The sequence below is a fragment of the Etheostoma cragini genome, chromosome 21, assembly GCF_013103735.1.
Source record: "Etheostoma cragini isolate CJK2018 chromosome 21, CSU_Ecrag_1.0, whole genome shotgun sequence".
In the NCBI taxonomy this organism is placed as follows: domain Eukaryota; kingdom Metazoa; phylum Chordata; class Actinopteri; order Perciformes; family Percidae; genus Etheostoma; species Etheostoma cragini.
Genome location: NC_048427.1, coordinates 2,069,354 through 2,085,358, shown reverse-complemented (window position 1 = coordinate 2,085,358; position 16,005 = coordinate 2,069,354). Strand labels below are relative to the sequence as shown.

General features: G+C 42.2%; 2 protein-coding genes across 3 annotated transcripts; both read right to left on the bottom strand.

Annotated features, from left to right (window-relative positions):
- Positions 1-9,469: 9,469 nt before the first annotated feature.
- Positions 9,470-11,077, bottom strand: hoxb5b (homeobox B5b). Its single transcript, XM_034859686.1, has 2 exons — positions 10,226-11,077; positions 9,470-9,768 (listed from the first exon to the last, which is right to left on the bottom strand). Exons 1-2 carry the CDS (start codon positions 10,815-10,817, stop codon positions 9,521-9,523), a joined length of 840 nt encoding a protein of 279 aa, XP_034715577.1. The 5' UTR covers positions 10,818-11,077; the 3' UTR covers positions 9,470-9,520.
- Positions 11,078-11,484: 407 nt separating this feature from the next.
- On the bottom strand, positions 11,485-14,535 carry hoxb6b (homeobox B6b). 2 transcript variants are annotated; one of them, XM_034859698.1, is made up of 3 exons: positions 13,314-14,533; positions 12,373-12,405; positions 11,485-12,277 (listed from the first exon to the last, which is right to left on the bottom strand). In XM_034859698.1, exons 1-3 carry the CDS (start codon positions 13,756-13,758, stop codon positions 12,021-12,023), a joined length of 735 nt encoding a protein of 244 aa, XP_034715589.1. In that variant the 5' UTR covers positions 13,759-14,533; the 3' UTR covers positions 11,485-12,020. The 2 variants fall into 2 exon arrangements, with proteins under 2 accessions (XP_034715589.1, XP_034715590.1); XM_034859699.1 differs by lacking the exon at positions 12,373-12,405 and having other exon boundaries at positions 13,314-14,535.
- Between the last annotated feature and the right edge of the window lie 1,470 nt (positions 14,536-16,005).

The following is a 16,005-nucleotide window of genomic DNA, read 5'->3' as shown; positions in this document are numbered from 1 at the left end:
GCTGCAGCTTTTTGGGGTTTTTCTGCCCTGAACTGAAACCAAACGCGATTTAAAGAAGCAGAAATAACACACTGTAACACATTCAATATCTTAATTAAATTTAAGCCAACAGAACAGAATTATTTAGCAGCAGTTTTAAGAGCGAAGAGAGAAGCAGAGAGAGAGAGAGAGAGAGAGAGAGAGAGAGAGAAAGAGAGAGAGAATAAAGTCTGGAGGCATGCAGCTTTGTGAACTCTGGTTGAACCGCGGCTGCTGGAGTCAGGCTCGTAAATCATAAAGACACATAACCCAGTCCGCGGCTGCATTACCTCCACAACCTCCAGTCATCCCGCACTGGAACAATCCTCGCGCAAACAAACACACACAGGCTTCCTCTCACCTTTTTTTTTTGTTGGTCAGTTCTGTTTTGGGGGTAAAAAGCCTCTCCAGATTAGAATAATCCTGCAGAGGAAGCAGCAGCTCTGATGTGGCTTTGCATGCCGGTGGGGTGAAGCAGAGTGGACGGGGTTCCTGCAGCTCCCACCGCCCTGCACACAGCACAATGTCAGCGCCCGCGCGTGTGTGTGTGTGTGTGTGTGTGTGTGTGTGTGTGTGTGTGTGTGTGTGTGTGTGTGTGTGTGTGTGTGTGTGGGTGTGTGTGTGTGTGAAAAGAAAAACCCCTTCTGCTGATCATGCAAGCCCACTTTCATACATGGAAATAGCCCTGCGATGACAAAAAAAAGAAAAAGAAAGAAGAGAGACGCTTTTCTATACGGATAAATGTCTACTTTGACACCTTTATGGCAATTACAGCAGCGTGGAAACCCTAAAAGCATTAAGGTGGCTCAAGAGAGGCAAGAAAACGGCTGAAATATGTTGGCACTGAAGCCCACGTTAAGTGGATTTAGATAAGGAAACCGGTCTGCTTCCCATCACCACTGAAATCACCCCAACACGGCGAGTTTTAAACTGTATTTTCACAGCGATATGAACACACAGACATCTTTATTTTTTGGTCCTGGGAACGTGTCCAGCGCGTTTATAATAAATTCCAACCTCCCTTCCAGATGCCAGGAGGGATGCCATAAATTACCCCGGGCAGAGAAAGCGTTCAGGACTCAGTCTGGAGTGGTTTTGTCTTCTACACACTCACATACAGAGTGCCTTACGTCTTGTTTCTGTAATGAGATTGTCTTTGTTTTTGTTTCTAATTGAAGTGAGTGAGTCGTTTTAAAGCACTGAGGAGGAGACAGGCAGTGGTCAGCAGCAGCGTCCGTCAGAGAGCTCCTTAATGAGGCCTCGGCTTGGTCTCCATGTGGCCCTCAGCAGACTGCTGCAGCGGGTCGATCGGCGGGGCTTTGATGTCTCATCTTCGTGTTTTGCTCGGTCGCTTTGATTGGCTCTGAAAGGTAATATTTAACTGAGCATAGCGTTAATTAATGCAAATGAACATCTTTGATCTCTGAGTCGTGCAACCGTCGACCCAGAGACAAGTGGAACAGTGACCAGATGTCCAACAAGTTTTACTTAGTAAGCTTCTTCTTTTAAAGGTTGCAGAGTGAGACTTTTTTATTTAGTTTCATTTTTTTTAAATTAAGTGAAATGTGTCTCTAAACAAACGCAGTCCAGTGCGCCATGCAGAATGCTGCAGGAAAACAAATCATCAGCGGAATATGCTATTTGTTTGTTGTTACATAATTTGCATTTTTACTGGCCATTTTCAGGAGCTCTCAGCCACATCCTGTGGGTTTTAAGGACGCTGTAGTTTCAACAGTTCTCACTTAAATGTTATCTATGTTGTCAATTATAACAGAGTAACATGAGGTGATCTCTGGACACTTAGATAGACTAGGTCTAGAGTAGACCCCGCTCTATGATTAACAAAGACCCAACAGGAGCAAGCCTTTGGAGCCACAGCCGTGAGGTAAAACTTCCTCCAAAAGGCAGAGAGCTCAGGCAGACTCTCTCAGGCAGACCCTCTCAGGCAGACTCCCTCAGGCAGACTCTCTCAGGCAGACCCTCTCAGGCAGACCATCTCAGGCAGACCCTCTCAGGCAGACCCTCTCAGGCAGACCCTCTCAGGCAGACTCTCTCAGGCAGACCCTCTCAGGCAGACTCCCTCAGGCAGACCCTCTCAGGCAGACCCTCTCAGGGACACACGGGGACAACGGAGCTCCTCTATGCTGCAGATGAATGCACAGCAGCTGTGATAAAAACAGAATATATTGTAATGCATAATGAGTTATTTTACTTTTGAAACATTGTTTTGCTGATTACACTTTTGTAACATTTTGAAATCAGGACGTTTAGTTATACTGGAGTGTTTTTAAATTGTTGTATTTCTACTTTTAATCAAGTAAATGCCCTGAAGTACAGTACTTGGTTACTTAAACTTGCATCAGTTCCTGTCTGAGCTCTGGTTCTGTGCTCAGCCCGAGACGCCCATCAGGGCCCCCAGGTACAAGAAAACAAACATATAATGAAGTACTTTTAGATTGTTGTATGTCTACTTTTAATTAAGTAAAGGCCCTGAGTACTGCTTCTACCACTGCATATGTGTGCCATAAATCTCTCTGATAGCCTACAGTCCTCTAACAAAAACCCTGTAAGAAAACCAGGAACAAGTGTTGGGGCGTTTTGGATTCCCCAAATCTTTTAGGGAAACTTTCTGTAACCGGGGAATTATTCTCTTTCATTCTGTGAACTCCCGCTGCCTCAAAAAAGCCCAAAAGATACTCAAAGATCCATCTTACCCTGGACCCGGTCCGGGGGAACTGCTGCCTTCGGGCAGACCTGGTTCAAGACAATTAAACAAAAACACACTCAGAAACCAGTTCTCTCCAAAACATCTGCACGTAATGCTACTTGCGTTTAATTTATTAATGCTGAATTGTGAAGTGAATGCCTTGTTTGTGTTTTTACTCTGTCTTTTTTTACTTCTTTAAACCACTTTTATCTCAGAGGGACTTTTGAGGCCTTTTTCTATATATATTATTCACCTGTTTTGCACTTTTGCTGATGTTTTGCACTGATAGGACATCTCGCTGTAGATGTACAATGACAATAAAGACTATTCTATTGTTTTCTAAAAGTCCCCCCCCCCCCCATGTATGGGCTGAACCCCCAATAATTACAACACGTGGCTCCGCCCCTGATAAGTGCTGCTGTCTTAAAGAAAACCTCTAAATCCTCCTGTGATGCATGAGGCAGCCGGGGAGAGGAAGAGGAGGAAGATGCAGACTGACCTGATGAGTTAGTGTTCAGTGTAAATATGAACTCATGTTTGATCCCAGTGTGGCCTGCAGTGGGACAGTCATCATTCACACGGGACTACATCCCTGAGCTGCACTCTACATCCCGCCTCCATCACCAGGGCGAGCTCCACACTCCTCAGGCTGCTTGTCTGATCTGTGATGGACATGTACACCCCCCCCCCCCCCCCCCCCCCCCCCCCCCCCCCCACCTCCCTCTCCACCCCTCCACCTCTCCACCCCTCCATTCAGTCTGCCGGCCTGCTGACAAACCTCTCCTGTCAATTAGCTGCAGGAACCACGTGTCCACAGGAGAGGAGTTATGGCTCTGGATTCATTCAACACAGTCGAATCCACAGCAGAAGCAAAGTCCCACAGCTAACATACATAAGCAATAAAGTAAATCAATGCATCATAATAACGATAAATGACATGGGCCCACAGTTTGAATACAAAACAAACGGGTTTGAAGTGCAAAAAAACACCAGAGTAAATTGTTATTTTTTTCTAAATCAAAATCAGAGTCATTAAGAAATCTTCAGTCTACTTTAACTAATGAATACGTTATAAGCAGTATCTAAACACGCAACAAATGGTTTTTAACACACTATAATGTAGTTATTAACCGGTTATTAATGTAATTGTCATCAAATATAACTCCTGAAGCTGGTGTGTAATCAATTATAATATAGCTTGTATAAAGATTTTATTGTAGGTAACCTAAAAAAAGTATTTATGGTACAATAGGCTATAATTGCTGACAGATGCTGTACATTAATAAACACTTGAATGGGGTAAATAAAATAGTTTAGAATTTACTTTAACTTACAACTAGGCTACTTAGACTAAGAAACACTTAATATTAACACTTAAAATATCCTTATTTATCCCTGCTTCAAACCCCTTTAAAGTGCGTTATGAGTAATTCGTTTGTTTTCGCCTTGTGCTCACAGTAAAGTGTCTCGGATTATTCCCTCAAATCAAAAGCAAACTCACCCTCTATTCGCCTCTTCACTTCTATAATCGTCCCAGTTATAAACATATTAATTTACCTTTTCCATCTTCCCTCCAGATTCTCCGTCCAGTAACGTTGGGAGCCTGTTGGAGCCGTTGGTTGAGGATCTCTCCTCACATTTCCCTGGAAAACTCAAACTCCTCCTCGGCCCAACAGGCAGCGAAGTGCAGTGAAACGAAGATAAATGGAGTGCCGAACAATGCCCCGCATTGAAGGGCTCGTCCTGCAACCTTCACAGATGTCATATTCTCCAGCAATGTGCAGCTAAAGGAGAGAGAAAAGGGAACACTTCAAACATCGCGTGGACCCTGGTGAGGGCCTGCAGCTCTGTGCGCGGACGCTCCAACACTTGAAAACGCGTTACGAGGAAAACAGAAAAGCCCAAATAAGCAGCATAGTTTGCCATGAAATATATGTAGAGACGCACAGAAACCCATGAGTGTTTCCTCCTCGTGCCTCTCTTCCCCTCGAGGTGAAGTGGCATCGCCTACATACTCCCGAAGACGCGAATTTGTGGTTGCTGCTATATTTACACAAATTCGGATCTACAGGGTGTACATAGATGACAGGTTGTCAGCCTCTGCCTGCACGAGGACAGCAACTGCAGCCTCCTTAAACTGTTAAACATCAAAATAACAATAACCACATTTAGGAAGCTTTTCATTTTTAAAACGTCATCATATGTAAGGGATGTCTTTCTTATGATGCACCCTTTATAAAAGGATAACAACTTACTATCAACTGCTTTATTAATGTTATTAAATCATTCAGATCCGTTATAAGACGAAAACACATTCTGGGTTGCCAGGTTGTGAAAAAAAAATCTGTTTCCATTCCACTGTGTATCCATGTCTGTTGGGTAGCCTAATAATATAGTAATACATGTTGGTTATCCATTTATAAATGCTCAGGGGTTATTACTACTTTCTAACTAGCCATCAAATCTGCCGTTATAAACGCTAATGCTGCTTTAATAAAGTGCTTTTATCCCCCATGTCTCAAGGTGTAACCTTTCATCCCAGAAGTTGTTGTTATCCTTCCAAATGAATTATAAAGCATGCTTTAAAAAAAAACATCCCAATTTGGCCAGATAGCCTAGATTTAAAAACTACATGAGCTTATATAACTTGTTGGTCATTTAAACCGAGTTTCATCTCTCTTCAGGCTCTGGTGGAAGAAGTATTCAGACTTTAACTTAACTAAAGCAAAAGTACCAAGACCCCAAGGAAAAATACTCCATTACAAGTTAAAGTACTGCATTCAAAATCCTACTTAATTAAAAGTAGAGAAGTATTAGCAACAAACCACTTCACGTATCAAAAGTAAAACTTGTTCTGCAGAAAAATGTCCCCTGAGAAGCCTCACTGTTCACAGCTGTGGCTGCTGCAGGTGGAGCTGGTGTCAACTACTTTAAATGGGTTAGACTTAGCTATTTTAGTTCAGGGGTTCCCAAACTCGGGGCCAGGCCCCTCCTGAGGTCTGGTCATTGCTGTTTTTGTGATATATTGAAGAATTTTACTTCTTTGGGGCTCACGTTGTTATTCAAAGAAACCATTTGAGAAGTCTTGAGTGGGAATCGTTGGTCTCTTTGTAACTGGTCTCACAACCCACGAAGTGTGTGATCTCTAAACTTAAAAAAAGGAATCCTCTTTTTATGTAAAATTTTAAATTTGAAAAGTTACCGAAACAGGCTTTCAGATAAATGTTGTGTATGAAATAGTATACTATAAAATATCATAAAATAGAAATACTCAATAGTCAAGACTCGATATTGACTGAATACACTTTCCTCTGAGCTGCTTCCAGGATAATGAAGTGAGAAGAAATCCAGTCTGATTATCAGACTCAACGAGCTGAACCAACAGGCAGCTTTACCTCTAAAGAGAAAGAGAGATTCCCTCTCGGCTCTGAGTATTCTGAAGTCAACTTCAATTCATAGGCTATTATACTGCATGTATCCTCTTTTTTAATGTGGAAAGCACACAGGCTGCAGATAAATGTAGTAGAATCACAGGAGGCCTCTGAAATGGTGGACTAAAAAGTATCAAAATAGGAAATACAAGTATCCCACAACTCGCTGAAAAGGGTACTAAAGCACTCATATACAGCTGCTTTGTGGAAAATAAAGTGTGTGTCGAGTGTGTCCTAGACCAACTCTCTGTCCTGAGATATCTTCTGTTATGATTTCACACTATCAATAAAAATGAATTGAATTAAAGTGAGAAGGAATCTGATCATCAGGCTGAACCAAAAGGCAGCTTGTCCAAAGAGAGTTTCCCTATCAGCTCAAAGTGTCCCGCATTAAAGGTTCATTCCGCCCACTCAGCCTGGACAAAGCTGCAGAGATAACCACCAAACACGCCCGGAGTGATACTGGTGTTTCTGTCTTCTGCTCTACATGCTCCACATGATAAGAGCCCGAGCAAGGGGGACGAGGGAAAAACCCATCCATCATCAGCCGGGCCGGTCTGAGGCGCCCTCTGCTGGCAGAACATCTGCACTACATCTCCTCACTGCACGGACACACATCATGCCAGATGTTGAACACACATCCATGACACGATAAAAAAAAGTTTCCTGTAGTTCAACTTTATGATAACATGGATGCGTTAATATCAACGTGCGATGTCGGGAGAATTTTATTTACATGTTATTTTACCTTTTTTATTATAAAAGAAACACATTTTCTTCATTTACATTTAACTGTGGGACACATTCGGAGAAGCTGCATCGGTAAACAGTGATTAAATAGATTTAGTAATAAAATGATAACCCATACACGGTTATAGATATATGTTTGTGAGGCTTTATGGGGGCTGGTTATTCCCTGGACATCTTGCACCACGTAGATCAGACGAGTCCTGCTGTAAAGGAAACAAAAGAAGGAATTCTGTTCCATTTACGCAGCGTGTTTTTGCATGGATTTATCACCAACACCGCAGTATCTTATATTTAAAATATATTAGAAATAGAAGCATTTAGGTGTATCATCTGGAGTGCAACACACAGACTTTTGCCTCCATCGTGACAGTGCAGAGCGTGGCGGCAGCGCGCTTCCTCCTCCTGGAGCATCTGCGGCTGCAGATCGTCTCCTGACCCGGCGATGATCCCCGCCGCCATGAATTATTCATGGCTGCAGATTACCCCTATCAATATGCAATACTCATTACGCTGGTTAAATTGCCACTTAATAGTTATGAATATGAGGGAAATGTCTGGGACACATATAGCCCACCACTGGTTTTAACTTTTTGTTCTTTTTTTGTACCTGAAATGAGTTTGAAAAGACTTTGAAAATATTGCACAAGTCTCATATAACCTTTTAGTTTTTTCCTGGAGATAACGTCATTAGGTTTAAGAAGAAGAAGAAAAGCAGACACACAGCCTGCAGATGTCTTTATGTTAGATCAGTGGAGGCTGCTTCCAGCTCGGGGTTGTCCGACTCTTCACCTTTGGCCGCTCGGTGACTTCGGGAAAGTTCGGGAGAAATCGCCTCAGGACTTCGCTCAAGTTCGCTGCGTAAAGCCTCCAAATAGTCTTCAAATCTAAACGATTTCATAAGGAGATTCTGGGTTTTTTCCACAAAACATTTTTATGTTTGCAAATTGAATCACTTCTCTTCTGTCTTTTTATTTTAATTGGAGAAACCCAGAAACAAGCCTTTAACGCATTTTTTCCCTCGACATTTTAATTCTAACAAAACATCAACAAGTGTCAAATAATTGGAGTTTTTCTGCTTTGGAGAAATGAGGAAGACTTCTAACTTTTTTTCTGAAATTGTAGCAGCAGATTGTAGAAGCAGAAACTTAAACTTAACTTTTTAAAATAAAATGTCTAGTAGCAACAATATGTCTTTATAGAAAGCAGTTTTCCAAATTCCCCATCTTAAACTAACTAAACATAACTGGTCAGTTTCCTCCCTGCTTCCGTCCAGCCTTCCCAGTCCCATCCACGCAGTTAAGCCGTCACTTTCATTCAAGGTTGTGAATTATATAGTACATTGTCTACTCCCCAAAACCATAAAACCAACTTTATGGACCTCACGTGACTTTTCACAGTCTGTAAGTAATATAGGTCTATACAATCTTTGGTAAGAGGGGATTTTCAACTTCAGCCTTTGCTTATATACCTGTAAGCCAAAGCCACGTTGTGTTTGGGGAGATTTCATCACCAACACGTTTCCCACATGGCAAACACGCGTCTCGCTGCAGAGGAGTCAGAGAAGGTAAGTTGGAAATAAAGTTAGATATTTCTGTTAATTATCTGCTGCAAAGAGCCAAAAAAAAAAAAAAAAAAAAAGCTGCCTAAAATCTTTGTTGTTCTTGTGACACTTTTTATATTTTGTACTTCTAACAAGTTAATCATGAGTTTAACTCGGCTCAAAGCGAACCACAAGTTGTTACGCAGCTGCTTTGACCCCCAAAAAATAACAATAAAACTCATCTGAATTTTTGTAATTCCTCCAATTGATAATACAGTCGAGACAAAGCAATTGAGAGAAACTTTTATTTTGAAGCGCTATGAGTTCACTTACAAATACAAAAAGCTTATTGGCGAAAACAGCTCACATCACCGCCTATCCACAGAACAACCTTTGCACTAAAAATTCATCACATTGACAGGTTGGATACATTTGCATTGCTCATAATTATTCTAAACAATATTATTAATAATAATAATAAGTATAAGTATAATAACACAATATCCTAAAGCTACACACTGGCTTGAAACTTTATGGATCTGGCCACAAGATAACCATCAAAAATAGCATTAAACTTCCACTAAAGCGCTTTGAATGGCCCCGGAGTACATGAGGTTTACATTCAATGAAGAGCAGCATATGGTTTGGAAACTTTCTTTTTTTTTAACTGTACAATGAATTTACTCCTGTTAGACCGTTAAGAAGTCACAATAAAGAGCTCAAGTTGAAACACTTCAAGATAGTGAGAGAGACAGAGAGAGAGACAGAGAGAGAGAGGGAGAGAGAGAGAGAGAGCAAATGCATGAACAGTCAATACCCCCAATAATATTTACATCTTATTTTTCCAAATAGGACATCTAAGCTATCATAGAACAACAACAGGAAACTAGAAATGGCATTTTTAAGACGACAGAATACTTCTTTTTCTATCACAACAGCATGCTGCAAGGTGCTCCGCTTTCAAATAGCTTTACAGTACTCTTGGATTCTTTTGTATTTCTTTTTTTCTTGTGTTTTTTTTTTCAATTATGATTATTGTTATTATTATTTTTTTTACTCTCCACCAAAAGTTATTCAGTTGTGGAAGGCGCTGCCTCCTGTTACAAGACTCATGCTTTTCAGTTTATTGTCCTTCTTCCACTTCATCCTGCGGTTCTGAAACCAGATTTTGATCTGTCTTTCGGAGAGACACAGGGCGTGGGCTATCTCTATCCTCCGCCGCCTGGTCAGGTACCTATTGAAGTGAAACTCTTTCTCCAGCTCTAGCGTCTGGTACCGGGTGTACGCGGTTCGGGCCCTTTTCCCATCAGGTCCAGTCATATCTACAATTTTACAGAAAATCCAGAAAATTAGCAACTGCACTGAACAACACCAACAACAAAGGAAGGTTTTACTGCCAGACTTTTAAATTCTGCTTCACCACGAGGATGCACAGAGGGGTCACAACACGAAATGAAGCAGGGAGGAATCATGCACCCAACACGACACAGAACAACACTCACACACGGTTATTGCTGCCTTTCTTATCTCCAGCTGCTGCAGACAGACAGCCTGCCTCTTGCAAATTAAAATCCACATTTCACAACCCATCCAATCTCAGGCTCCAGCGGCAGTTAACCTGAACCCAAACAACCCCGTGAAGACTTTTCGAATAACGTCTTCTTTCCCCCAATCACCCACACCGAGCTGCCCACTCATGCAACACTTGACAGATTTATGGCACACCGTCCGCTGGCATCCTTCAGAACTAAATATTATTAGATGTGTAAATAAATATACCATGGCTTATGTGCAGTTTCCGCATCCAGGGGAATATTTGTGGCGATTGGCAATCGTTTGATGTGGGAGTGGAGGAGGTGGCGCTGGGGTCTTGGTGCTGCTGCGCCCGAGGAGCCGAGCTGGAGCCGCCGCTGCTGTGTGCGCCTTCCTCGGTCTCTGAGGCGACGGTGGCGTCCTCTATCTCCGTGAAATGAGCGTTGTTGTTAGTGTTGAGATTGTTGCCGCTCGAGGTCGAGCTCCGGTCAGAAGGAGGAGAGGGGCTTTTTAGTTCCAGCGGCTCCCGGTTGGCCGTGGCGCACGACGGCGGCCCCGGATCTGGAGAGGACAGCGAGCAGTTGGGTGTCTGTCTGTAGCGGGCGTCTGGCGCGAATCCCCGGGCATCCTCTCTCACGGCCCCGAAGTGGCTGCCGGTGTTGGTGCGGTTCACGGTTAGGTCCATGCCATTGTAGTTGTAGCCGAAAGACCCGGAGTGCATGGTGCCAGGGTCTCTGAAGGAGCCGCTCACAGCGCCGTTAGTCCCATAATTTAGTAACTGATAGTCGGAGCCATTTGGATAGCGCCCTGAGAACGAGTTTACAAAGTAAGAGCTCATTTGCTTGGATTTTTAAAGCCTCGATTTGTAGATCTTTGTCGCTATAATCCTGTGTGCTTGCACGATTTATGGATGCAATCATGAATTATAAGCAATGAAGCCCTACTGTACTTTGCCAGGTATGCGGCCAAATATGGGAGAGCGTTCGGGAATCACGTGCCTTTGTTGACCAGTCGTAAATCCTCACTGATGACTTCAAGAGGTAATTCATGCTCCATGGTTACAAATGATGACGAAATAATGGTCGTTAGGCTCCAGTCAATGGTGCCACCCCGCTGCGCCGCGAGACCCGCGCAGGCAGAGAGCGCCATCTTCCGGACAGAGGCGGTAGTGCCCCGCCGGGACGCGCTGTCAGGGCCCGGACTCATCCATCATTTATGTAACGCGCTGATAATATAGGCCACAAAAGGCTCAAGTAGCACGTAACTGAGACGTATCAGCCACACCGCCGTCAGTTTAACGTGTTAGGATGTCAAACAGGAAATTATTTGAACCTCTCCGCAGGTTTATGTGAATGTAAAGGCTTATTTGATAGGTTTATTCTGACTCTAGCAGCTCAGTAACCTAATAATAATAATAATAATAATAATAATAATAAAGTACTACTGCTGCTAATAATAAAACGTACATTTTTTAAGCATAAATGACGCCACAAGATTTTCCAATTTACATCAAAAAGCCTTTATTTCTATGTACAATTTCCTAAACAAAATATTGCACACAATATCCAGAGGTGCATTGAACACAAGGTGAACAACAATAAATAACAATAACATTTCTGATCTGTACAGTCGATGGCACAACAAGCTTAAAGGACTATTACAACAACTAACACCACAAGATGTTCAGTAAAGGACAAAAAGCCTCTTTTAATATCATAAAAATAACAATAATAAAACTCAGTAGGCCTACGATAATGAGGTAACAACATTGTCAAAAACTAAACACTGAAAGGTATTTACATTTGGCGGATTTTTGCATAGTCCCCTAAATAAAATCACGATCACAAGGACGAACAGAGGAGGACCTGATTTGAACCTCTAATGCAGACATTATCACCGTGCAGATACTGAATTAAAGTCACTCTACACGTCTCTAACTTGGGGTTTGTAGCACTTTATCTACAAAGAAATAATACATCATTTTACGTTGGGAGTGTGCGCACAAACACGCGCACACATGCCTTTTTATTCAGTGTCCTTTTTAGCTCTTCTTGTCCGCCTGCTCCTCCTCCTCGGGTGTCTTTGAAGGATTGAGGAGTTTGTTCTCCTTTTTCCACTTCATCCTGCGGTTCTGAAACCAGATTTTGATCTGTCTCTCCGTCAGACACAGCGCGTGGGAGATCTCTATCCGGCGCCTCCTGGTCAGGTAGCGGTTAAAGTGGAACTCCTTCTCCAGCTCCAGAGTCTGGTAGCGGGTGTAGGTCTGTCGGCCCCTGCGGCCACTGTTTCCAAATGGACCTGGAACAAAAACAACAACAAAACAACAAAAATCATGAATTAATAATTAAATGTTTGTCTCGAGTAAATTTCCAAAGTGTAGGAGAAAAATCTACCTGAGAGTGCACTCGAAATCTGTAGTGGTGTGTCTGAAAAATACAATAAAGTGGTAATTTAGCTCCAAATCACACTCTAATAACATTTAGAATTATGATAGAGTAATAAAGTGTACTTTATCGTGGGTATTGTTCCTTGTATTAGTACACCTCTTCCTAAAAGGTGCGCAAATGGCTTGTATTCATTTTGTTTTAATCTATTCTATAAAGTTGCTATATTTCCAGTGAGTATGCATATGACACATCTTATACTGAGTTTAGAATTACCTGTGTACATTTTATTCTAAAAAATTAAATAAATAAAAAACTCATAAATGATGTCTTGTAGGCTACAATGGGATGAAGCCTGGTGCGTAAAAGTGCCCCCCATGATGTGTTTCTCCTTTACGACAGCAGTATATTGTTCTTTAACATTACAGTACGGATGTACAGTCCAGAGTCAGACTGCGCACTGAGGCACAAAGCTTACACAGCGTCTTGTTTTTGAGAGTTTAGGCCTGACATTAAATTGATTTGGACATTTAATCGCTGCTGAAAGTGTGTGCGATACTTAAACTGAAAAAGACCCATTCCGGAGAGGCAATGGCACTAAAGAGCTTTAAGTAGGAGTTTGTGGGGTGTAGGCCATGTCTGTGTGTGCGTGCGTGAGTGCGCGTGCGATCGTGTATGTATGTGATGATGATGTAGCCAAAGCCCTTAAGGCGCATGGAGATTCGTATGCGCAATCACAATAATCTCAAACTCTAATTTCGGCTCTGTAATCGTGCAATTATTTTCTGTTCCTGTTCCTAAACATTAAGTAGATCACATATCAGTGCGAGTGTGAAGCTCCATACTCCAGGAACAGGTAACGACACTGTGAGGCTCAGGATGCTCACAGAGACCAGGACTCTGTTACCTTCAGGCTGCATGACAACAACAGAGTTCCAGTTTGTACTCACCGGCGGAGCAGGCGTTCATCCTCTGCATCCAGGGGTAGATCAGAGTGGAGGACTTGTCGTCGAGGCTGCTGCTCATACTGACAGCCTGCTCCGGGCACTCCGCTTTGCGCTGCTCCTGACTGACAAACAGCGGCTGCTCGTCGCGGCTCGAGAAAGCGCACGAGCCCTCCGCGTCCTTGTAGAAAGTCCCGACCGGGTTGTAGTCGCAGGGCGCTCCGCCGCCGGCCCTTCCGTAGATGGCCGCGGCCGCTGCGCCCGTCTGCTGGTAGTAGGACGCAGGGTAAACCTTCTCCTGCATGTTGGCTGCTCCATATGTGGCCGCGTTGGAGTAGTGTCTTAACGGATCGGTGTATCCCGAGGAATATAACGGTATCTGACCCAGGAGAGAGTCCTGTCCTCCCGGCAGAGACACGGGAAAAGTTGAGTTAACAAAATAGGAACTCATTGGGTGGACAACGGGGTGTATATACTCCGGAGGAATATGATTTGTTGTCTTTTATAGTCCAAGTGGTTTTGACATTACTTTATCCGAGATTTGGTTTTTGCTGAAAGGGGGGGTTGTGAGGTGCCACTGAACACAGAGGGGAAGTGTACCATCTGATCAACCTCTGGCCAATCACCGTCGTCTGCGCTTGCACTATTGCACCCATGGGGGGCTCTTGTTGCGCGCAGGGGTCCCCGGTGAATGGAAATGAAGCGCTCGAGCCTGTCGGTCTTTACGCACGCTCACGCACGCATGCACGCACTCCGAGAGGCTGCGACTCATAGAAACACTTATACACTAAAAAACAACATATAGAACAACTGTTTATATAATGACTTCGTTTCATGCAAATACAGTCCAATAAAGCAGACGGACTTCTCCCCCTCCGTTACAAACAAGCACGCGTGCACAAACTCTCCTTCTCCCTCTCTCTTTCTCTCACTCACACACACACACACACACACACACACACACACACACATAATGCAAAAAGAAAGAACAACATCGCAACGAAAACACTTTGCGCATTATTTCCATTTACGCACATGACTGGCTCCCTCTCTTTCCTCCTCTTCCTCTAACCTTCACTTCCATCTTGAACTACTAAATATTATATAATAAACACACGAGTCAAACACTGTACTCTGAACGCAGCTGCCAGCAGTCCTAATGATGAGTATCAATTAATCCAAATCCACGCAGAAATGAACCGCGTCACTAATAATGTTGATGTTTGACGCTTCTTCTTTTTTTCTTCTTTTGTTTTAAGATGTGAGCTCGTCCTGATTTTTTGTTTCAACACCGACTAAAGATGACGTGCAGAGGTCACGAGGGAGGACACGCGCTTCCACACAGATCATCACCTTCATCCTCATCATCACCTTCCTCACTCGGCCTGATAAAGTGGAAACTAGTTCCTCGTTTTTAAAACGCTGTGTGAGTATCAATGTGTGAAACAAGTCGGAACCAGGATTCAGTCACCTTGCAATGACTCCATTTAAAAATAATTAAGTTCATCAATTAAGGGGAATTATTATTATTATTATCGTTATTTAACTCTATTAGAAGCTATTATGTATCAATTAGTATTATAATAACCTTCAAATTAACTGTCTCTTTCTGCAGTAAAAACCCTTTTCATAGTTAATTGTGCGATTTTATAGTATTTTCTTCCAACAAAATACTACTATTATGTTATATTTTTGTTTGATATTTTTGATTCCATAAAGACTTTCTAGCTTTTTAAGTTTAGAAAAAGTCCCCCTATTAAATAATAAATGAAGAAAAATAACGAATAAGAAACTGTTGTTAAAACAATGTGCATTTAAAATGTATTACAGTGTTTTGGATGGATTAGAAAAAAATCTAATATTTGTAGGATATACAGTATATATATATATATATATATATATATATATATATACACACACACACACTAGTTAACATACTTAACAGACATAAGGGGAAGTGTACCAACATATAAATATATAATTTAGTTTTTCGTCTTTTCTTTAAGATCCAGGTCGCTCCTTATGTACATCTTAATATGTTTTATTTTGATAATATCCGTTTAGAAATGCTTTTGAGTTAAATGTTTTAATTGAAACATATTAAATGTCTGGCTTCAATGATAAGTAAACGCCTCCTCAACAGGCCGCAACCCCCCCCCCCCCCCCCCCCCCCCCCCCCCAATAAACAAGCCCACGGGTTATAAAACTGTAAATAAAAGACAAAATGAAAAGAAAAAAAGAAAATTCCATATTTTTTACAAGATCTGATCTTATTTCAGGTATTTTAAAGCCGCAGTATCAAACACGATAAACCCGGGAATCTGCTGCAGAGGAGCCGGAAATCCAAAATATGTTTAACGTGGTCATTGTTGACTTCGTAGTTTTTGCTAAAATACCAACATTTTCTCAATCAGAACAAATATTTATCCCAAAGTATAAAAGATGAACATTTAAAACAGTCACAACAAGTCGCCTTGGCGGCGCAATGTCAACCTGAAAGCCATTCTGACTCGTTTTAAAGAATAAAACAACAAAATTAAGCAATACCAAAACAGCATAAAGCAGAATTAAGTCCATCAGGAGAGTAAAAGCTGGATAGAGTTAGCTGATTTTTAAGAAAAGCATGTCTCAGCGGTATAATGGGGCCTGTGTGACCATCATCCTCATCCTCCTCCTCCTCATCATCATCTTTATCATC